The sequence below is a fragment of the Cervus elaphus genome, chromosome 14, assembly GCF_910594005.1.
Source record: "Cervus elaphus chromosome 14, mCerEla1.1, whole genome shotgun sequence".
NCBI classification, from domain to species: domain Eukaryota; kingdom Metazoa; phylum Chordata; class Mammalia; order Artiodactyla; family Cervidae; genus Cervus; species Cervus elaphus.
This window is the reverse complement of record NC_057828.1, coordinates 78426889-78451563: the sequence shown is the minus strand read 5'-3', so window position 1 is coordinate 78451563 and position 24675 is coordinate 78426889. Positions and strand designations below refer to the sequence as shown.

The 24675-nt window shown below is 41.0% G+C and overlaps 1 protein-coding gene across 7 annotated transcripts in view; it reads right to left on the bottom strand.

The window, feature by feature from the left end:
- The window catches only part of PTPRC (protein tyrosine phosphatase receptor type C), a 121674-nt gene that overhangs the window by 7340 nt on the left and 89659 nt on the right, over positions 1 to 24675 (bottom strand). For all 7 annotated transcript variants that reach the window (XM_043923194.1, XM_043923195.1, XM_043923196.1 and 4 more), the window contains 14 exons: positions 19283 to 19391; positions 18648 to 18682; positions 16282 to 16391; positions 15642 to 15732; positions 15474 to 15550; positions 13205 to 13241; positions 13010 to 13107; positions 12028 to 12153; positions 10014 to 10171; positions 9332 to 9467; positions 7247 to 7396; positions 3961 to 4051; positions 2621 to 2754; positions 798 to 932 (listed from right to left, as the gene is read on the bottom strand). In XM_043923194.1, coding sequence (XP_043779129.1) covers positions 798 to 932; positions 2621 to 2754; positions 3961 to 4051; positions 7247 to 7396; positions 9332 to 9467; positions 10014 to 10171; positions 12028 to 12153; positions 13010 to 13107; positions 13205 to 13241; positions 15474 to 15550; positions 15642 to 15732; positions 16282 to 16391; positions 18648 to 18682; positions 19283 to 19391 — 1487 coding nt within the window. The remainder of the gene's footprint in view (positions 1 to 797; positions 933 to 2620; positions 2755 to 3960; positions 4052 to 7246; positions 7397 to 9331; positions 9468 to 10013; positions 10172 to 12027; positions 12154 to 13009; positions 13108 to 13204; positions 13242 to 15473; positions 15551 to 15641; positions 15733 to 16281; positions 16392 to 18647; positions 18683 to 19282; positions 19392 to 24675) is intronic.

Below are 24675 nucleotides of genomic sequence, written 5' to 3'. Positions count from 1 at the left end.
CTCCCCAATTTTTCACTTTCCTAAGCTGAAACTCTGTCCCCATTAAACACTAAGTCTCATTCCCTTCCCCACCTCCTACACCCACCCAGCCCCTGGCACCTACCAATATACTTTCTGACTCTGTGAATGTGACTATTCCAGGTGCCTTGTACAAGTGGCCTCAAGCAGTGTTTGTCTGTGCCTACCGCATACTTTCCTGGTGACTCAGACAGTAAAGAATCCGCCTGCAATGCGGGAGACCCGGGTTTGATCCCTGGGTCGAGAAGATCCCCTGGAGAAGGGAATGGCCACCCACTCCAGTATTCTCGCCTGAGAAATCCAAGGACAGGAGACTGGCGGGCTACAGTCCATGGGGTTGCAAAGAGTTGGACACTTTCACTGCATACTGGAATGCATTTTAAGTTTTACTTAATGCATGTCCTACAAACAAATTGTACCTTTTTTTTTCCCCTTTGTGCTATACAGTAGGTTCTCACCAGCCCTTTGCTTACACGGTCCGCTGTGTTTAGCAGAGGGAGGCTCGGGGTTGCTGTGCATTATTAGACAATCAATCTGTGAACAGTGGGCAGAGCTGGCAGGGGCTGGGGGAGGCAAACAGGAGAAATGGTCAGAACCCAGGTGAAAACTCTAGAGGCCAGCGCTTGGATGGAGAACAGGGAGAATGAACAAATGGAACCACGTGACAGGAGGATCACAGCGACTGGGATACAGAGATCCATCCAGTAAGTGATCCAGGAAAGAAGGATCCGATTTTATGACAGAAAGACCCGAAAGAAGAGATTCTCAAAAGCACAAACCTGGTCTCCGCTCTTCAGTTCCGTCAGCATAACGATCACCTTGACTTTTCTCTGGAAGACCATCTGCCAGAAGTCACCGATGGTCTCTTTCAGCGGTCCCTGAGCTGCAATCATCACTTCAGGTTTCCAGTAACTCTTTAAACAAAGAAAAAATTGAGACCTGGTTACTGCTACTGATGAGGAAATAGTGGATTCTTAAAGCAACCATGTGGAAAGAGAGTCACTTAACTTGACGTCAGTGCTGTCACATATATTAAGATTCTTAGGTCCCATCCTGTGATGAACCATAATGGAAAAGAATATAATAAAGAATGTGTACATATATATGTGTGTGTGTGTGTGTATAATTGAATCACTTTGCTGCATAGCAGAAATTAACACAACATTGTAAAGCAACTATACTTCAGTTTTTTTAAAAAGTGACAGATTCTTAGGCCCAAAAAACAATGTGATGTCTCTATAAAAGATAGTAGTTAATGATAATACTTGGCTACTAATGTGAAATCAAGTTTAGAAGACTAATGTAAAATCAAGTTATTTTAGAAAACTAACAAGTTTTTCCCTCCAAAAATACCATTTTTCCCTTTGTAAAGCTTAATGTGATTATTTTTTAAAAAGCATCAGTTCAGTTCAGTCGCTCAGTCATGTCCAACTCTGCAACCCCATGAATCGCAGCACGCCAGGCCTCCCTGTCCATCACAAACTCCCGGAGTTTACTCAAACTCATGCCCATTGAGTCAGTGATGCCATCCAGCCATCTCATCCTCTGTCATCCCCTTCTCCTCCTGCCCTCAATCCCTCCCAGCATCAGGGTCTTTTCCAATGAGTCAACTCTTCACATGAGGTGGCCAAAGTATCGGAGTTTCAGCTTCAGCATCATTTAAAAAGCATAAGCATTTCAAAATTGTCTTCATCATGCCTCTAATTTATGTTTATATATTTTTCTGCTAGAGACCCCTGGTAGCTCAGCTGGTAAAGAATCTGCAGGCCTGCGGTGCAGGAGACTCCAGTTCGATTCCTGGGTTGGGAAGATCCCCTGGAGAAGGGATAAGCTACCCACTCCAGGATTCTTGGGCTTCCACCAGCTCAAAATCAGCCCACAATGTGGGAAACCTAGGTTCAATACCTGGGTTGGGAACATCCCCTGGAGGAGGGTATGGCAACCCATTCCAGTGTTCTTGCCTGGGGAATCCCCATGGACAGAGGAACCTGGCAGGCTACAGTCCATGGGGTCACAAAGAGACAGACACGACTGAGTGACTAAGCTCAGACAGCATTCTCCTGCTATCTTATAACTAATATTCTATGAATATGTACTTTAAGAAAAGTGGGAAAAGAAATAAGCTCAGCTTAGTGAATATGCAAAAAGTATTTACTGAATTAAAGTTCCTTGCTTAAATTCTCAGTATACTAAAACAAAAGGTATGGGACACAGACTCACTTAAATATTCAGAAAATCTGAATGAAAAGTTTTTAACTATACAAATACGCAAACTTGGATGGGTATCCGAGAACATATAAACATTTTCAAATATTTGCTTTTGCTAAAATTTCATTATTTTTCTAATTATTTTATAGTCATATTTGTCATAAATTGTAACTAATAGTATTGTTTTATATCAACTCATTAGGCTTTAACATCTAAGTATTGCAATAAGTTAAGATACAGTATTAAAAATGGGAAATTTCATGTCAGTGAATACATAGATATGGTCAAGTTCATCCTTCTTTTATAAAACCACTTAGTGCATGGCCATAAGAACATACGCATACTTTTTTTAGAGGTGGACCTCGGGCTGGGTTTGGGAATGGTGGGGACTTACCATGACAAAGGAGGCATTGATGTATCTGCTTATCTCTTCCGAGTCACTGTCTTCATCCGAGGACTCATCCGAGTCTTGTTCACTCTCCTTGCTCGTTTCCAGCTCGTGTTTCAGGGCCACTCTGTTAAAGTCATCTGTGCAAAATAAAAATAAAACTTAAATTTTATTTAAAAAATAAATAAATCTCTGCTTGACTGTCACGTGGAAACCAGAAAGTCATTTAGAAGTAATAGATCGCATTATGTGTACATATTGATCTACATGGAATGAGATCCTATTCCATTCTCATTGATTAACAAATTATTTTTTAAAACTCTAATAGAAAGGTGATCGATCCCAAGAAAGTCTCAGGAAAAAACATAGGACACAACTCTATGTCATAATGTTCCATCTGATTATTCAATATTTGATACATATACTTCAGTTTTCCATGAAATAGCATCAATCTGATGGATAAAAATACATCTGTAAGTTAATAAAATACATACCTTAGGTAAAACCTAATGTTTCAATTATAGCTTATTAACAGTAAATTAGCAAGCTTAATTAAATGAATACCTCAGATAAATAATTATTTCATTGAGAAAAGTATTTAGTCCACAATTTCTTGCTGTTACTCAATTTCATTAATTTAAAATAACCTGATCAAAGGATCTGATTAGTTATATCACCATCAATTCCATTTTTTAAACTGTATTCATAAGGACCTCTTCAGAAATTAATCAAACCATGCATTGATCCAATTTATTGGGTTGTCTATCTTGGGTTATATTTTCTCCACATGTTAGTTTTAGTGTATGAATATTTATTTAGCAACTGAATAAAATTATAGTTGTATAGGTATGGTCCTATCAGTATACTTAAATAGCAAAAGATGCATGTTTTGATCTGTTAAACGTGATGATCAAGAGTTTATAGTATATTTCCTGCCTACTTTTAACCTTCCTGATGTAAGGATGAGATAAACAGAAAACATAAAGGGAACAAAAGAATGTAACTTTGCTACTTGGCAATTACCCTGGAGTAAATAACTGCAATAAACCGACGATGAGAGGAAAGCTGTAAAGAGAACTTGCCCTTTCCCCAGCTTAAGAGGTTGCGTCTTTCTGAAAACCCATTTCTGAACTAAGAAAACACTGGCTACAGTCTCTCCTCCCAAGTCCCCTGTAAGTGTTCGGGGTTCAATGTATTTGCTGCAACTAAAATTCAAAGAACCTATAACTATTCTCTGCTGTCAAGCAAATGTTGAAGTTGCTTCCCAAAGGTTTGCGTGTATGTCTCACATTAAACAAATTCAAAGAACTTCACCATGACACAAAAGATAAAAATAAACTGCATACATGGAATGATGTTAGAATTCCTGTTTTTACTCTTATTTTCTTCTTGGTTCCCAATATGCTGTGTCCTCCAGCTCCTATAAGAAGGAAGTCTCTGAAGGAAAGAAATAGAAAGGAAACACCTTTTAAAATGTAGTCACTAGTTCAGTTTATTATCGTAGCATAAGATGTTCTGTAAAGAAACGAAGTTAAGTTTTGTGAAATTTACATACATTCCCTAAGGTCCCAATGTTTAAGTTTGTCCCTGATCTTTTTTTTTTTTTAAACTATTCAGGTCTTAAGTACTTTGACATGGTGAATTTGAACATATGCAATTATATAACAGAATATGTTTCCCAGTGAAGGGGTGCTAGATAGTAAAAAATGTATGGTTTGTTCTTTTATAAGTTAAAAGCACTGTACAGATATTGGCCATTCTCCATGTGGCAAAAACAATGTTAAATTATTTTAAATGACCCAAAGTCAATTCTGCCCCAGGATAAAGCATGCACAGATGACTTGGCTCATGCTTTGCATAATCAACACCTCATTTCTTTAAGCCCTCCACACTCTCTTCCCCTCTCCCTCCTGGTAGCTAATCAGTTGGCAAGAGCTGCCGTATCTCCGGGTGAAGCTCTCGAATCCTTCTGCGTTTCTCTCCTCCTGCTCAGGACACTTCCATTTCTCACTTGAAAACATCAGCAGTCTCTTCACTGGCCTCTTCACCTTCAATCTCACTTGCTCTAATCCTTCTAGAACTCTCCGGTTTCTGGCAGCTTCCCGTCCTTGTCAGGAAGGAGCCAACATCCGCACAGCGCAGGCAGCCTCTCTGGAGGCGGCCCTGACTGCCTGCAGGCTCACCTCCTGCTGGGCCCTCTGCACTGTGGCCAAACCAGCCTCCTCCACCTTCGGAGGGGGCCAAGCTGTCCTTTAATTCTCAGGACACTCGCAGGGGTGTTTTCTGCCTGGACTACCCTTGACCCTTTTTGTCACTCTGCTAACTTCTACTTGCCCTTTAGATATCCGTTCAAAGGTCAGTTTCTACTGGAAGCTCTCCCTGCCTGCAGCCTTTTCTTCCTAATAAATAACTTAAACAAATATCTGTCAAGTGGATAAATAGCCTAGGCTGAGGGATCTCAACACGCACAGTTGAGTACCATTATACTCACAGTTACACACACTCAGTTATACACACTCAGTGGAAAAGATCCTGATGCTGGGAAAGATTGAAGGCAGGAGGAGAAGGGAACAACAGAGGATGAGATGGTTGGATGGCATCACTGTCTCAATGGACAAGAGTTTGGGCAAGCTCTGAGAGTTGGTAAAGGTCAGAGAAGTCTGGTGTGCCTCAGTCCATGGAGGTACAAAGAGCTGGACATGACTGAGAGACTGAACAGCAACAAAAATACAGATATGTGTATGCACATACACGTGTGCATGCATATACATTATGAACACATTTAGAAAAACTATGGTGCCTTCTTTCAAACTCAATACAGCACTTTGTTTCAAACCATACTCATGTCTTCACCTCCTATAATTTTCCTCCAATCTTCAGCCATCCACAGTCTCCACTCCATTTTTGTAGATAGGTTTCATTCCAAAATACGCATCACTTTAAAAGTTATGATTTCCACCATACCTGCTATGGAAAATTACCCCTATTCTTCCTAGCCATTTATTCTAGCACCTCCAATTCAGTAACTTGCAATCCTATCAAAACCTTTAACACACTGCTTTTATGACTTTCTCATTGTACTGCATGTCTTTCTGTGGCTCATATGCTCTTTATTGACCACCCACCCTAAATCATTCACTTGCAAGCACCCTCAGCTCCTTCACCACCCAACTTTCAATTCGTCACTTTAAAATATCCTAGATGTGCTTAACCCAACTACACACAGCCTCTAACCTCAAGGTTACTGCAGGAAACAAAAACCAAAAACCGACTGACTGACTCTCTCGGAAAATTCATGACCATAAATTTCAAAAGATCCAACAGTAATTTCTGGCCACCCCACCCTTTCACCTGGGAGATGACTTTCCTTCTTTGATAGAACTATTTCAAATCATTTTCTCTTTCTTGAGCATGAACTCTTCCTTATGACTCACTTCTGCCCCACCCCCAAACTCTCAACCAATAATCTTACTTCATATGCTCTTAAGAAAGACAAGGCAATTAGACATGAACGGCCTCAATGTTTCATCACTAATCCACCAGCCAGCCTCCATCTCTACCCTTACTTTCTGTCTCCCTGTCTGCCTAGCTGGAATAATTTCACTGTTTCTATCAGAGCTGTGGTTACCACCTGTATGGATCACACTCACCATCCATGTCCACATATAAATCACTTTGATTCTTGTGCTTAGAAGCACAAGCTCAATCATATTTGCTCAGTCAAGAATCTACCCTTTCTGTTAGTGACTTTACTTATGAATTTTTAGATTAAATGTATAGTATTTCAAACAGTGTCTGTGAATATGGAGTACAGTGGAGTTAGTGAATTAAATGCAGTGGAAAGAGCAAGAATAAAGAAGCACCTCTTACTGAAGACCAAGCTGGTAGTCTGCTGGTTTTTCCATCAGAGGACAGTCTTCAGGCGGATCATGTTACTTGGTGACTATCTCAAGCCCCACCCCTACACCACCCCAGCCCCACTCTGATCCAAAACATTAAATGACTCTGCATCTGATTAAAAGCATGTTCCTGGTCTTGTTGTGAAAACTTCTAAATTGACCAGTTTGGTAGTTCACAGAAAGATTCGATAAACTGAAAATCAGATGAAAGAGAAAACTAGCAAAAGCTTTGTGATGACTGGACAACTCTCTGAAATCACAGTGAGCCACTTCCTAGGTTAGTTTTCAGAGTAATTGCCTAATAAATAGGTTAGGACACACGTATTTATCCTTCAGTTTCTGTCTACCAGCTCCAGCCAGTTCCCGCTCCTAAGTCATCATAAACTCCTATAATTATTTCCTTTACAAACCAAAACCAGATGTAGTTGTTAAAGGTGAGATGCTACGCTGCCTTTGGCGGGCCAATTTTGTGGCTATATACTATTATTTTGACACTTTATTTTATACCAGGTTAACGAGGAATGGTTAACATGTTGGCCGCAGCGTCAGATTTCTAGATTTAAACAGGTTTCCTACCTAATAGTTTTGTGCTTTCAGGCATTTCTCTTAAACTCTCTGTGTCTTAGTTCCCTCATCAGTGCTCCATGTTACGGCAAAGCCCGAATACAAGAGCCAGGCCACGCGTACAGGTCAGAGCTGGGAAACAGACAGAGGTCCAAGTGGGTGCTGTTACCTGGAACTCAGCCTCCAGTGGGGAAGGCTCACTGGGTGGGTCTCTTTTCTTCATGTTAGACAGGTATGGGTGTAACTCAGACAGGCTCACTTCTGTCTCCCCAAACTGATTGTACTCCACCAAGGCCTGGTGAATCAAGATGTACTGTGCCTGTCATTTCAAGGAAGGATAGAGACAGTTAATTTATCATTTACTGCCCAATGAATCACATTTAAATAAAGTACACATTCCCCATGTTTGGTTCATCTGGAGACAATGTATGGAAGAGAACATTGGTATCTGCCACATTTAAATAATCTGGAAGTTGGCACTCACAGTTCTCTGGGAAATGAGTAAATTCCATCTCAGATTATTTTGCCAGGAAAAAAAAACAGCTTCACAAATAGATTAGGCATCTATAACGTAGGTTATAACTTCTATTTTATTCCTAACAGTTAAAAAACACTATCTGTTACTTCCTCCCAGGACTAGTGTTGAGTTAGTAAGTTAAATTACTAAGATATAAAACTATAAAGTTCCACATTGTATCTGAGAGGAAAAAAAAGCAAGTTGATATTCCATAGAACACAGTTTTTAAAAGCTTTCTAGCACCTTTTAAAATAGAGATTATACGAAAGAATCTGCCTGCTTTGTGGGAGACCCAAGTTCAATCCCTAGGTTGGGTAGATCCTGCGAAGAAGGGAACGGTTACCCACTCCAGTATACCTGGGGCTTCCCTGGTGGCTTAGATGGTAAAGAATCTGCCTGCAATGCAGGAGACCCAGGTTCAATCACTGAGTTAGGAAGATCCCCTGGAGAAAGGAATGGCAACCCACTCCAGTATTCTTGCCCAGAGAATCCCATGGACAGAGGAGCCTGACAGGCTACAGTCCACGGGGTCACAAAGAGCTGGACACGACTAAGCAACTAACACACATACAAGAAAGCATAAAATACCAAACCCAGATTTAACTATTCTTAAACTTTTACCATATTTGAATTGCTTTTAAATAAATGACATATTTCTGATAAAGCTCAAGCTTCTTTAGCACCACCTCTATTTGACTGTATCCTTCCATTCTATGTTACTTTGCCACAGGAAATGGTTCCTTCTTTTCTGGCGGACAATCCATTTTAAGGCTTCTACAATAGCATGCGTGTATTTATAAACACCGTATTTCCGTGTCCTTTCTTAACAGTTACATACATCGTACTGTATGTTTATCTGGTGACTGTATTTGCTCACTGCTCTCATCTAGCACCTGCCCACACTGAGAGCTACAGACCGATCAATCCCTCCAACTGCGGCAGGACATGGTGTACAGAGGCCCCCTCCCATGTTCTGCTGGCCTACGCCCACACTGATACACATCTAGAAGTTTTCCATTTTTGTTATCCTAGCAATGTTGAATTCAGTGAACACTCTTGAATGTGTGTCTAGTTGTGCAGATTTGGAAATGCTTCTCGATTTGGAAATGCTTCTCTTGGGTGCATGCATATATATGTGGAATTTCTGGGTCAAGTGCAGACATTCTCGAGAATAATATTCATCAATTACAATTACTGACTACGTGTGTGTTCCAGGGACTTGTGTAAGTGCTTTACTTGGATGATCTTTTGTGTCTTAACTCTGTAAGGAAAACACTATCATTATCTCCATTTGGATGACGTCACTGAAGCACAAGAACTTTAAAAACTGGTTGAAGAGTGCATGGTATTAAGAATAACCATCACAATTTGAAACTTCTAAATCTAGTTCCAAAAACTAGACTCTTAACCACTGTACTGTACTATTATGTCTTCCTAGGTTTAATTTTATGAAATGCTGACAAACTCAGTTTTGGCATTTTTAATTGTTTCCCAACGGAGGATGTGTAAATGGTATCTCATTATTTTTTAACATATACTTTATAGTCATCCTTATTCCACAGTGTTCTCAGCCATCAACACAAAATGCTTCTAACTTGATCGGTGCTTTAGTTTTCAGGAAATGGAAAGAAGCTGTTTGAGACTGAGAGCAATTTGGATTTCCTTTAAGGTTACTACTCCCACCATGAGAAAGATTTAAGTCGGAAGCTCAAAGTGAGGACCGTGCCTAGAACGTACCTCCACCTGAACCATCAGGCACCTCTGTCGTCTGAGCTTGACGACATAGCCATAGACATCCACCTTGTTCTCCGCCTCCAGGCCTTCCAGCATGGCATCGATCCCGATGTAGGTGCCTGTGCGCCCAACACCAGCACTGACAAAGCAAATGAATGGAGGAAAATGAACAGAAAAGCCCAGAAGTGCCTCCCGTCTCCCTCCCCACCCCACCCCTCTAGGTGATCCAGAGCCCCTGTTTGAGTTTCCTGAGGCACACAGCAAATTCCCGTTGGCTGTCTAGTTTACATATGGTAACGTACGTTACTCTCCCCATGCATCTCACCCTCTCCTCCCCTGGCCCCACCTCCATAAGTCTGTTCTCTCTCTCTGTTTCTCCATCACTGCCCTGTAAATAAATTCTTCAGTACCATTTTTCTAGATTCTGTTTATATGTGTTAGAATACAGGATTTGTGCTGAAGTTTGACAGAAAACAGCAAAATTCTGTAAAACAATCATCCTTCAATTAAAAAAAATAATAATAATTTTTTTAAAAAAGCCCAGAAGGGTTAGTCAGGGGAAACATCATAACCTTCTTCTCATAGACCTTCTGGAAGCAACAGCTGCCAAAGGGGAGGGTGGCCCCGACAGCCCCATGGGCGCGGGGGTGAACAGCCCTGGTGCCTTGGGGAGGTCTTCACGTACCTGCAGTGCACCACGATGGGGCCGCTGAAGAAGTTGCTGAAAGCGTTCACCCTCCTGCGCAGCTTGAGGAGCAGGTGGGGGTCTTCGGGGACCCCGTGGTCCGGCCAGCTGGTGAACTGAATGTGAGTCACTGCCCTTCCATTTGCTTTTTCTTTTCTCTAGTCAGGAGATAATATTTCTTTTAGATGATTTTTCTTTTTAACTATGGAAAGTAAGTAGGTAGAAGGGAGGGCCAGTACAAAACACTTCTCGTGCAAGTTTTTTTTTTTTTTTTTTCATTCATGATTGCATTTTCCTCTCCAAAGAACAGCTAGGAACTGAGACATCATGCAGGGATGGCATGCACTAACAGGTAAGCAATTACTTACCAGGAAGGTAAGTAATGTATGCCAAGTGTAGCTGAAACTGCTAGGAACTTTCATGCTGCCAAGCCCAAAACAAAGTAAAAACACAAGAACACACACACAAAACCAGGGGCTGGTGGATGGGATTGAAAAGAAATAAAGTAAAAACCACTCTCACAACAGCTTGGAATACTTCTTCTTGGGTAGCCAGACAAATAGGACTATCATCATAGGAAGAAAGTCTGATTAGTTATTTGACTAATGCTGTATTTCTCATATTAGAAATATCAGTTCAGATAGTAGAGAGAGAACTGGGGAAAGTCAGCTCCAGATTACTGCTCATGCTTGTCCCAATTTCAAGGCAAGCACTAAAAGATGCATGATTCATAATCTCTAACCAAGTATGAAGAGGAACTGCCAACGTGGTTGGATGTCTTTTTCAGATCGGAAGTAACCGAGCTAATGAGGAAGAGTAATGTCAGACTAATCAATGTAACCAGATTGGTGTCGGCCTCTACACATCACCCCGATCTATGACTGGTCCTTCCTGGCTCCAGTGCATCATATATTCAGCCATGAACCACTGGCTTCACAGCCCTCCCAGGTCACAGTTGTTAGTTGTTAGTGATGCTGTAAGACTTTAGAAGGCCGTAGGAGAAATAGGCAACCGGTATTTTTTTTTTCTTGCACAAAATGTATCTAGATCATATGGAAATACAATTCAAAATTACTGAGAAAACTTCCAATAAATGGAGTTGAGAGAAACTATCAAACTTCTCTATGTGTGTACATGTGTGTATTATTCGCTCAGTCGTGTCTGACTCTTTGGGGCCCCAAGGACGGCAGCCCGCCAGGCTCCTCTGTCCATGGGATTCTCCAGGCAAGAATACTGGAGTGGGTTGCCATGTTCTACTCCAGGGGATCTTCCCAACCTAGGGAATCTCAGTATAAAGATCTCCATTTTTAATACCTTTATTAAGATATTTTCACATTCCTTTAAACAGTAAAAGCTTTTATTATAGTCGTAGAGTTGTGAAGTCATCACCACTAATTATAGGGTATTTTCATGACCCTACAGAAAAACCCCATACAGATTAGCAGTCATCTCTATTCTTGCCCCACCCACCTCAGTACCAAACAATCACTAACCAACCTTCTGTCTCTGTAAGTGTGACTAATCTAGACTTTTCAGATGAGCAGAATCATATAATAATTAGTGGGAAAATCACCATTTTAACAGGCCACACTGACCACTTTTTTTCTGACCTAAATATTTTCTCTCTCCTACACAGTTAGAACTTTAGACTTCTTACAGTAGTCTCTATGCCATTGTATAAATATTCTTTCCATAATGGTAATAAACCTACTGAGACTAAGGACCATTTTTATCACTCATTCAATAATTCGGTCATTCATTTAACACAATTAATGAGTTCTTTCCATTGCAAGGGTCACAACATTATAAATACTTTGGATGCGATGTGGACAAAGATCATCTTCACTGTGACTTACTTGACCTTGGTGGCTTATTGTTTTAACCAACTCTTCCCCCATGTAGTTCATTAAAAATAAAATTTCCAGGTATATTTCAATGTCTCACATTGACTATTCCACAGTCACATTTTATACTAACAGTATGAAGATTAAAATTCTATCAAAACCAAACTCACATTTCCAACGGTCAGCTTCTGAATGATGTAATCCGGGCATCTTTTGTGCTCGTTGATCTCCACAATCACATCTCCATAAACCCGGCTGCCCTCTTCCATTGACGGCCAGTACTCTGCACACTTGTTCTATGTTTAAAAAGCCATTGAGCATTTAAGTTTCTCATTTAAATGAATTTGTTCATTAAACACTCTTTGTAAAACAAAACAAACAAGAAATGTGCTCTTTGAATGTCTCAAAACATTTTTCTGTCCCATTTCACTGGGACGCTTGAAAAGTATTCCATTTCCCATGAAGTGCCCAGAAGGTTTTCCTTAATTCTACCCAGCAGATGATCTTCCCAGGCTTAGCTGCATATTAAATGGGGACGTGCTTGGTGGTGAGCAAGAAATTCTGTGGTTGCATGTGGTTAATTTCAGGCTGTGATATGCGGAGGTTTTCAGGCTTCCTAAAGTCATGTTACATAAATTACCATCTATCTCCTCAAGGTCAGCATGAAGGTCAATGTGTTTCAAGTATTCACAAGTACTTGTAAAACCAGCTCATAGAAGTGTACTGAACTTGAAATAATACTGGAACAAAACAGGAATCCCATGGGAGTCCAGCAATTAAGCAGAAACATTTAAATTTTACTCCTATATACGTAGATTTGTATCCTCAGTTGTGAAGTCATGTCCGACTCTTTTGTGACCCCATGGACTGCAACCTGCCAGATTCGTCTGTCCATGGAATTTTCCTGGCAAGAATACTGGAGTGGGTTGCCATTTCCTTCTCCAGGGACATATATTTATATATGTACATATTTTATCCTTCTATAGGTATGAAAATTGAAATCAAATGTTCAAAGAGAGAACTGTCTGTTTTGTCATCAAGCACATACAGATGTGACGTTTTGAAATGCAGTCCAACCCTCTCTTTTCCTAACATCCAGCCTCCACCTGGTGAGTCCTAGACCTTCACCCTGAGAACCTTCTGGGTTCCTACCTTGTTCCCTTCTTCACAACGAGTGACCATGACAATAACCGTGGCTTTCTGCTCCCAGATCATCCTCCAGAAATCATCCACAGTCTCATCCCTGGGACCTAGGCGGTAAACAAATAAAAACTTGTAAGAAATACCCTTTTAAAAGTGCTAAAAAGAAATTTTTCAAAAAGAATATCAGACTACCAGAGAAATTACCTTGTGCTGCAATGTATTTCCTGGGTTCTTTGAAACCCTGCTCAAGGCAGACAAAAAGAAATATCATTTACTGAATGTTCAATTATTCATTTACATGCAGAAGTGTGAAGTGAGGAGGTTGCTTCAAATCTGTCATTTCTTGAGTGTGTATTTCCTGAGCAGTTTCAAATTATAAGGGGGAGTTTATTAACTCATGATCAGTCATTTAACTGTGCCAAACATATTAACATTTACAAACAATATCCATGACCGCATGTGTCTTTGTGATATACCCTAAACAAAGCTGAAAAGTACGTAGGTTTTAGCTCCATCTGGGATGGTGGAGCAATTTATAAGAGTAATCAGGCATTCCTACATTTTATATCCTGTCAAGCTTTAAAGCGCCGTCTGCCGCAATTTAATCCTCCTTACCAGCCATAGAGTAACTTCGGGGATTTTTACTCAATTTCTTTCAATAACTCATCCTGAGATTAGCCTCAAACTTCTGCCTTTTATCTAGTGCCAGGATATACCAGTGATGGTCTAGGATCAGCCACATTATGTATTGTCTACAGACGTGTAGCCATGGGCTTCAGAGCTGAGGAGCTTTCACAGAGGTGGCGTACCCTGTAAAACCCCAAAAGTTGCTATCTGGCCCCTTACAGAGAAAGCCTGCCAATCTCTGCTTTCACAGAGTGACATTTTATGTATCCAAGATATATATTTTAGTTAAATTAAACATCATACAGAACAGTGTGAATATCATGGCAACATTTTTGGATAAGCGGTGGGCAACAAATATTGCTGTCTTCTGGTTTGTGTATAAAGGAATTCTCAGTGGATAAATAGGAAAAATGTGGTGGTGGTTTAGTTGCCAAGTCGTGTCCAACTCTTGCAACCCCACAGACTGCAGCCCGCTGGGCTCCTCTGTCCATGGGATTCTCCAGGCAAGAACACTGGAGTGGGTTGCCACGCTCTCCTCCAGGGGATCTTCCCAACCCAGGGACTGAAGCAGGTTTCCTGCATTGCAGACAGTCTCCTACATTGCAGACGGATTCTTTACTGACTGAACCACCAGGGAAGCCCCAAAACAACATAAAGGTTACCTTCTGAGATGGGTGGGGGTACTACCTACATGGCGGGTTGGGTGGGAGGGAGTTTTTATAGTGTCTCTGCATTTTTTAATTTATTTTGTAATGGGGTATAGCTTATTGACAGTGTTGTGTTAGTTTCAGGTGTACAACACAATGATTCAGTTATACATAGATGTGTATCCACCCCCATACAAAACAAAAAGTTTAAAAAAAGAAAGGTGTTCATATTTCCTTCAGGGACAGTAAAATAATCTGGCACGCTCAAGAATAGTAGTGGTAGCATTAGTCGCTCTTTGCGACCCCACAGACTGTAGCCTGCTAGGCTCCTCTGGCCCTGGGATTCTCCAGCCAATACTGGAGTGGGTTGCCGCTGCCTTCTATAGAGGATCTTCCCGACCAGGGATAGAACCCAGGTCTCCTCTGCTGCAAGATAATCTATGATAAAAACTGAAGTTTAGGATTAACATATATACATTAGTATATATAAAATAGATAACCAATAAGGTCATGCTATATATTCTGTAATAGTTTCTCTGTATTTTTATACTGCTTAATTTTTTTAATTTTGTGTGATGCATTACTTACTTAACAATGGTATAATAAATTACAATTTTAAAATATTTTGGATAAATTAACCATGTACAATATCCTCAGACTTTTACTAACTAAACAAGGGCAAAGTAACAAATTACCCAGTGCCTTCCAGTCCTCACCTCCATGGTGAGGTGCAAAGGCAGGATTCTTATGAGAAATACACACACAGATAATTTAGGTGATATATAGCACACGACAGGCACCAGAGTGTTTTGATTCTTATTATCATTTTGTTGGGAGAGAAAAACCCTATATTAACTAGCAGTGATAGTAAATAATAAACAACTGTTCTTGCAAATATTAGTGATGTTGTTGTTCATACCAGTGACATTGATGGGCTTCCTTCAAAGCATTTCAAATAATATTTCTAAAAACTTGCCATGACTGGACATACGTATATGTTTAACTGACTCACTTTGCTGCACACCTAAACTTACACAACACTGTTCATCAACTACACTGCAATAAACTCTTTAAAAACATAAAAATTTGCCATGACAAAGATGGAGCTGAATAGAATGTATAGACACAAGAAAAATGAAAATGGTCAGTGACAAAATGGTGAAGCTGTAAAACCTGGCCATTATGCACTTCTTACTCACATCAATATAGCTGGCATTTATATAGTTTGATCCTGGATCTCCATTTATGTCAGAGAGTTCAACACGGTTGTAGTCATCTGCTCAAGGAAAAGGAATATTAAATAAGTGAAATAATGAATAATCAAGTAGCCTAAATGTATGGGAATCCAATTCTCAATGAACACTTACAGGGAAGGATATCAACATAGCGGTTTTTGTTCTGGTTAAAGGATTTTCGAGCATCCTTGATGGAAAACTTGCTAAATACCCGTGGAATGCTCTGAAAGACACAAAGATCCTTCGGGTCAGAACAGATTGTAGAAAAACCACTTCCCCTCACCACTTATCATTCTGAACAAATGAGACATCCTGGTACGTATTTCCTTTACCCTGGTGAACAAGCTGCATGTGGTAATTGAAATGAACATTATTAGGAATTATGCAAAAAGCCCTCTTTAAGAAAATGAATGATGGACTACTTGGAGAATAAATCCCATGAGAGCAAATTCAGCAGGAATTGCTCTGCCACTTTCAGATTCATTATAAAACACACTTGGATAATTATCTGGAGCACAAGGACACATCAGCCAAATGTGTTTCTGGACACGACTTCGTAACTAGTACTCATTCACTGAAGCAGCATTACCTAGTTTTACGGCGATACATCTCTCTACTGGTCTGCAAATACCTGATAATAATAGCTGTTTTGACTCCACTGCACTATAATGTGGGATAAACTATCAAGGCCAACAGCTACACAACACATTTAAGACGGATCACGTTGGTGATGGAGTAAACTTTCTCGTCTTATGGCAAGAGGAGCACCCACCTGAAACTCAGCCAGGAAGAGCCTTGCTTCATCCGCGATCTTTCGCTTGTAAGTCTCCAGCAAAACATCTGCATGGATGGGCTCCACGTTCATCAGCTGCTTCTCATCATCTTTAAACACATTAAAGGTTCATGGCTGGTATCACATCTCTCTTTCCCACGTCCATACACATTTCATTAGAAGCAAATCTTGGGTTAAGCCCTGAGTGTTCTTCCTTCTCACACACAGTCCACCTGGAACATGTCACTCACACAGAGATTAACCTGTAAACCTATGACATCTAAATTTGGGGCTCTAGTACTCTTCTGGTCTTTTATGTATTAATCTTTCCCACTAACTCTCAGGTCTTCCACCCAGTTATCCCAGAAGGACCCCAAACTCAAGATGTTCAAAGGCATCTCCCCTTTATTCTAGCATCTCAAATCTCAGCAAATGGGGCCACCACTCCCAAAGTCACCTAGCAAGCAAACTTCCAAGTGACCCACGATTTCTCCCTCTGTCCTTACATCCAACAGGTCACCGTGTACCTTCCACATCTTCTGCCCAGGGTCACGCTCGGGACCCCTCCTCATCCACATGACGACCCATCTCCCTGCCTCCAGTCTGTACCCATCCTGACTGACTTTTGAAACTGCCACAAATTCATCTTCTGATCCACAAATATGAGCATGCAACTCCACTTGCTCCAAAGCTCACACTACTGTTTGTGCTCCATAGTCTACAGGTTAAAGTTTCACTGGTTAACGTGATATATGAGCACTTTTTATAGTATCATGTGACTCATCTCAGCCACAGTTTTCTACACTCTTGCTCTACATCTTAAGCACGAATATTCGCCAAGTGCATCACAGAGGTTCCCCCCATGCCTCCATTCACACTGTCTTCTCTGCAGAGAATGTCCCTCCTCACTGTCTATCTGCAATAACAGATTTCAGGCCAAGTATCACCACTGTAAGGAGATCTAGGGTTACATTTCTTTGTTGCATTATATGCATTTTATGACAATTACTATACTTACCTATATTGTATATTTTTAAATTTTATCTAAGTTATTGTGAAATATTGTAAACATATAAATAAGAGAATGTGATGACTACCCTTATACTCAGAACTTGTCTTAATGTCATAATCTTGACTGTAAACAGACTGTGTTCATTTTTCACGCCACCAGTGTATGAAACTCAATATATACCACACTTGCGGAATAACTTACTAAAGAACAAGATATATTAAAGTAAATAGCTATAATTGCATATGGATACTGACAAACACTGCTTCAGAATCTTAAGAGAATATAAGTTGTGACACATGTTGAAAGTTATGTTCCTCCTCCTATCCATGTACATCTAGCAGCATTTCTTTTAGTATCCATGTTAATGTCCCCTATTTATTAGATGAAGAAAAAAGATGTCCATTAGGCTTATGTTTAGCTTTTTGACTGTGGAAATCTTCTATCCCATCACAACTATCAAACTGTCCACGTACAGCTGTCCTTTGGGTGGTTAGAGCTCCCGGCATTCATTCATTCTGACCTAGGGCCACCTCTGAGGATGTATAGCATTTGGATAAGTTCTGACCACTCCAAGGGGCAATCTGTGGCAACTCTGAGATAAACGCTCCTGGAGCCCTTCTGAGACAAGTTAAAACCAAACAGAGGAGTTCTGAAATGTTTCTTGAGTATGCAAAACCAAATCATTTTCTTTATTATAAACACAGTTTCAACTTCTTAACCCCATCCCCTTTTTACTGGATCAAAAAACACATTTTTAAAGAGAATTGAAAGAAGTACTGTGAAAGTTTAAAAAAAAAAGAAAGAGAAAAGATGAAATGTGCTTTCATCTCGTAAGTCAGGTTGCGACCTTTTGTCATGTCTGTCCGTGTGTCTTTAGTGGGAACGGCCCCCACCCCACCCTTGCAGGGACGTGAACACACTTGCCACTTCCCTGTCTGTGTGTCTGTGTGACTTTCCATCTGCTCTTCCATCAATCTCTCCTTTGTTGGTCTAATGGTCCCCCACCACCTTAGAAGACCTAGCTCCTTGCCTTCTGCATAGACAGCTTTCTATCTTCCATCTCTCTACAGCACCGTACACACGCCATGATCACGGCGCCCGTCCAGTTCTGTCACAGTTGTCCACTAGTCTGTCTTCCTCCACTAGACCCTAAGATTTTAAATGCAGAGTCTCTGACCTGTCACCGCCATAGTTTCAGGCACGCTTTGAGAAGGTACAGATCCTTGCTGGTTAAATAAATGCATCAATGAATTTAAACTTTATCACAGGGGAAGTCCAGGTTAGATTTTTAAAGTGTTGAATTATTATATAAAACAAGGGAGATATTTGCCAGTGAAAAAACGTGCACACTTACCCCTTTCAACTAGTTCCTGCTGCTCATCTAAATTGCTGTAAAGATAAGAAATGTAAGTTTGCATACTCTTAAGAAACAGAATTCAGTTGGCAAGCAATTTATATTTAATGAACGTCTTGAGGGAAGGAGGAAGTAGAGATGGGGAGGATCAAAGGGAAGAGGGGAGGGGGTAAGAAGGCAGAATGGGTGGGGAAGGAGGAGGAAAGTAGGGGAGGAAGGAACCACCCATGGGTGGTTGGTCAGTCTCAGAGAAGCGATCGCAATTTTTTATTTGGAACTTCTTGATTTTCATAAAGGGTAGTTGTTCCTGGCCAGAGGAATGTACGTGCTTCCCCATGTACTTCTCTCCACTGTCACTTCTGGATACCTATGACCCACTTTGCACTAAAAGAACAGACACATTCTTTTCATTGGTTGTTACTAAAGGCAATCTATCCCATTATTAGTGAACATAGAAAAAAATAATGTTTCATATAAACCAATAAGACCATAGAAAAGTCTTTCATCAAAGGTTAGTGATGTCCTAGACTTCTTACTGTTAATTCCACTTAATCGGTTCCAAGTTGGCCTCATAAATGGGACTTACATCATTATAACTATTATTATTATCTTTTCATTTTAAAATCAACTCTTACCTGGATCTTTTCTTATGCAGATCATAGATTTTATAGAGAACAATGAGCAGGGCTATTGATGTCACAATAATCAGAAACACCAAAAATATGATGACTGCTTTAACATTATCTAATGAGAAGAGATGAGAAGAAATGAGAAATGAGAAAGAACACATGAAGAGAGCATACTACATCAAATATGTTGCTGGATTCTTTGAGAAATCACTTTTAAAGTACCTACATTTTAACATTTTCATTTCTTTTGTAGTTTTAAAAAAATATACTTTTTATAATGAGAGCAAAGACAGGATGCTTCTGATTTTGTAAGTCTTGCCCATATCTTTCCCATTTATTGGTTCAGAACCAGTAAAATGTTTCATATTTTAAGAATGCATAGACTATAGAAGAGCAATTCTCTTCCTTTCTACTAAATAATGTCCATTTATGAGACACTATCATTTACTATCTTTCTTTTGGTCACTCCATTTTGAAGGACTCAAAGAGGTAATCTAGTTATAATTCTCAGAGATAACCTCCTATAGTTTAACTTTATGTGCAAAACTAGCTAGCTTCTTAAGGGGATCAGAAAGGTCACTGCCCCACATGAGATAAACCTGCTTATTGAGGTATAAAATCAATTAACCACAGGACAAAATTATTTTAGTCTACACTTGATATTATGAATTTTCACAAAGGTTTAATGTGAAATCATGTCCTTTCTTGGATGAAGGGCAGAGAAAAGAGACTTTATTGGAAATATCTCTTGTCCTGAACAAGTAGGTAACACTGTTCATCTATGGTGAAAGTCCAGTGAAATAATGTGGAGACATCAGCGCCTCAGTCCTGGATACAGACTGCTTGGGTTCCCAGCCTAGCTCCACCACTTCCTGGCTGGGACCTTGGCCACAACGCTCATTATCTTTGTATCTCCATCCCTAATTAGTAAATTGAGGCTAAGTTTGATTCACAGTAGACATTTAGCATAGTGCCGGGACATAGTCAGTATTAATTATTCACTATTCCCCCAAAATATTTTGGGTCTTAGTGTGTGCCACTGATTTAAGTATTTAAGATGTCTCAGAGAACCAGACAGACAAACATCCTTGTACTCATGGGACTGACGTTCTGGGAGGAAAGACAGGTAACAATATACTCTATAAACAAGCGAACAGTGAAATAGGTTGGAAGATGATGAAGACTGGAGCGTCAGCTACACGGCGCTGGAGCAACTGTAAGGAGATACCCCATGTCCAAGGGCAGAGAAGCCCCAGCAAGATGGCAGAAGGGGAGAAATCACGTTTAGAATCAAACCCCATTCCCGCCAGAGACTCTCAGAGGGCAGACTGAAAACCACAATCACAGAAAACTAACCAATCTGATCACATGGACCACAGCCTTGTCTAACACAATGAAACTATGAGCCATGCCATGTGGGGCCACCCAGACAGACGGGTCATGGTGGAGAGTTCTGACAAAACGTGGTCCACTGGAGAAGGGAATGGCATACCACTTCAGTATTCTTGCCTTGAGAACCCCGTGAACAGTACGAAAAGGCAAAAAGATAGGACACTGGAAGGTGAACTCCCCAGGTCGGTAGGTACCCAATATGCTACTGGAGATCAGTGGAGAAATAACTTCAGAAAGAATGAAGAGATGGAGCCAAAGCAAAAACAACACCCAGCTGTGGAGGTGACTGGTGATGGAAGTAAAGTCTGATGCAGTAAAGAGCAATATTGCATAGGAACCTGGAATGCTAGGTCCATGAATCAAGGCAAATTAGAAGTGGTCAAACAGGAGATGGCAAGTGTGAACATTGATATTTTAGGAATCAGTGAACTAAAATGGACTGGAATGGGTGAATTTAACTTAGATGACCATTATATCTACTACTGTGGGCAAGAACCCCTTAGAAGAAATGGAGTAGCCATCATAGTCAACAAAAGAGTCCAGAATGCAGTACTTGGATGCGGTCTCAAAAATGACAGAATGATCTCTGTTCGTTTCCAAGGCAAACAGTCAATAACACGGTAATCCAAGCCTATGCCCTGGACAGTAACGCTGAAGAAGCTGAAGTTGAACAGTTCTATGAAGACCTACAAGACCTTCTAGAACTAACACCCAAAAAAGATGTCCTTTTCATTATAGGGGACTGGAATGCAAAAGGAGGAAGTCAAGAAACACCTGGAGTAACAGGCAAATTTGGCCTTGGAGTACAGAATGAAGCAGGGCAAAGGCTCATAGAGTTCTGCCAAGGGAAAGCACTGGTCTTAGCAAACACCCTCTTCCAACAACACAAGAGAAGACTCTACACATGGACATCACCAGATGCTCAACACTGAAATCAGATTGATTATATTCTTTGCAGCCAAAGGTGGAGAAGCTCTATATAATAGCAAAAACAAGACTGGGAGCTGACTGTGGCTCAGATCATGAACTCCTTATTGCCAAATTCAATTAAACTGAAGAAAGTAGGGAAAACCACTAGACCATTCAGGTATGATCTAAATCAAATCCCTTATGACTATACAGTGGAAGTGACAAATAGAGTCAAGGGGTTATATCTGATAGACAGAGTGCCTGACGAACTATGGATGAAGGTTTGTGACATTGCACGAGAGGCAGGGATCAAGATGACCCCCAAGAAAAAGAAATGCAAAAAGGCAAAATGGTTGTCTCAGGAGGCCTTAAAAATAGCTGCAAAAAGAAGAGAAGTGAAAAGCAAAGGAGAAAAATAAAGATACAGCCATTTGAATGCAGAGTTCCAAAGAATAGCAAAGAGAGATAAGAAAGCCTTCCTCAGTGATCAATGCAAAGAAATAGAGGAAAACAATAGAATGGGAAAGACTAGAGATCTCTTCAAGAAAACTAGAGCTACCAAGGGAACATGTCAAGCAAAGATGGGCACAGTAAAGGACAGAAATGGTATGGACCTAACAGAAGCAGAAGCTATTAAGAAGAGGTGGCAAGAATACACAGAAGAACTATAGAAAAAAGATCTTCATGACCCAGATAATCACAATGGGGTGATCACTCACCTAGAGCCAGACATTCTGGAGTGCAAAGTCAGGTGGGCCTTAGGAAGCATCAGTACAAACAAAGCTAGCAGATGTGATGGAATTCCAGTTGAGCTATTTCAGATCCTGAAAGATGATGCTGTGAAAGTGCTGCACTCAATATGCCAGCAAATTTGGAAAACTCAGCAGTGACCACGGGACTGGGAAAGGTCAGTTTTCATTCCAATCCCTAAGAAAGGCAATGCCAAGGAATGCTCAAACTACCACACAATTGCACTCATCTCACATGCTAGTAAAGTAATGCTCAAAATTCTCCAAGCCAGGCTTCAACAGTACAGGAACTGTAAACACAGATGTTCAAATTGGATTTAGAAAAGGCAGAAGAACCAGAGATCAAATTGCCAACATCCGTTGGATCATTGAAAAAGCAAGAGAGTTCCAGAAAAACATCTACTTCTGCTTTATCGACTATGCCAAAGCCTTTGACTGTGTGGATCACAAACTGTGATCAAACTGTGGAAAATTCTGAAAGAGGTGGGAATACCAGACCACCTGACCTGCCTCCTGAGAAATCTGTATGCAGGTCAGGAAGCAACAGTTAGAACAGGACATGGAACAACAGACTGGTTCCAAATAGGGAAAGGAGTACGTCAAGACTGTAAATTGACACCCTGCTTATTGAACTTCTGTGCAGAGTACATCATGAGAAATTCTGGGCTGGATGAAGCACAAGCTGGAATCAAGATTGCCAGGATAAATATCAATAACCTCAGATATGCAGATGACACCACCCTTATGGCAGAGAGTGAAGAGGAACTAAAGAGCCTCTTGATGAAAGTGAAAGAGGAGAGTGAAAAAGTTGGCTTAAAGCTCAACGTTCAGAAAACTAAGATCATGGCATCTGGTCCCATCACCTCATGGCAAATAGATGGGGAAACAGTGGAAACAGAGATACACTTTATTGTTCTGGGCTTCAAAATCTGCAGACAATGACTGCAGCCATGAAATTCAAAGATGCTTACTCTTTGGAAGAAAAGTTATGACCAACCTAGACAGCATATTGAAAAGGAGAGACATTAATTTGCCACCAAAGGTCCATCTAGTCAAAGCTATGGTTTTTCCAGTATTCATGTACGGATGTGAGAGTTGGACTATAAAGAAAGCTGAGCACCAGCACCAAAGAACTGATGCTTTTGAACTGTGGTGTTGGAGGAGACTCCTGAGAGTCCCTTGGACTGCAAGGAGATCCAACCAGTCTATCCTAAAGGAGATCCATCCTGAGTATTCATTAGAAGGGCTGATGCTAAAGCTGAAACTCCAATACTTTGGCTACCTGATTAGAAAAACTGACTTATTGGGAAAGACTGATGCGGGAGGAGAAGGGGACGACAGAGGATGAGATGGCTGGATGACATCACCAACTCAATGGACATGCGTGTGAGTAAGCTCTAGGAGTTGGTGATGGACAGGGAGGCCTGGCGTGCCGCAGTCCATGGGGTTGCAAAGGGTCAGACACGACTGGGTGGCTGAACTGAACTGAACGGAACTGAGAAGGTGAGGAGTTAGCTGGACAGTATCTGGGGGATGCCTGTTCAGGCACTGGTGTGATTAGGTGTGAGCCTGGAGGCAGGAACACACCTAGCATAAGGAGCAGCAAGAATCCCCTGAGGCTGGAGTCGGGTGGGGGAGGGATGGGCATCAGGAGGTGCAGCTGAGAATGTGGCTGGGAGGCAGCAGAGGGCACGGGTAAGACTGGAGGGGCTTGCAAACCATCTAAGGTCACACTGGTGTGTGTGTTTGTTGTTTTGCTGCACCAATAAATTTGTAGGATCTTAGCTCCCCAGTCAGGGTTTGAGCCCACACCCTCCAAAGAGAAAGCACAGAGTGTGAACCACTGGACCTCCAGGGAATGCCCGCTGACCTTGGTTTTTGAGTTAAATGTGTACCACCAGCAGGATTTTGATTAGAGGAGTAATAAAGTGTGACTTGGGCATTATACAGATTTTTATAACCCCCTTGTTGAAAGTACCATCATCCAGGCAAAATATGAGATGAGGCTGGCAGCGCTAGTGTTAGGAGAAAGTAATCCGACAGCACCACAATCACTGAAGACCACGAAGGCTGTGCGGAGCAGCCCTCAGAGGGAAACAGAAACTCAGTTTGGGATCTGAGAGTCTGAAAGGACAGGCGGACACCCAAGGGGAGGTGCCAAGTAGGAAGCCGGCTAGAAAGGATCTGAGACTGGGCAGAGGGCCTCCAACAGACAGCTGTTGCTTAAAGCTGTGAAGACTGAACGATTAACCCGGAAATCAAAAGTGGATAGAAGTCCCAAGACTCAGTCCTGAGACACTCAGGATTAAAAAGTAGGAGGCAAAGATGCAGCCGGCAGAGGGACTCGCA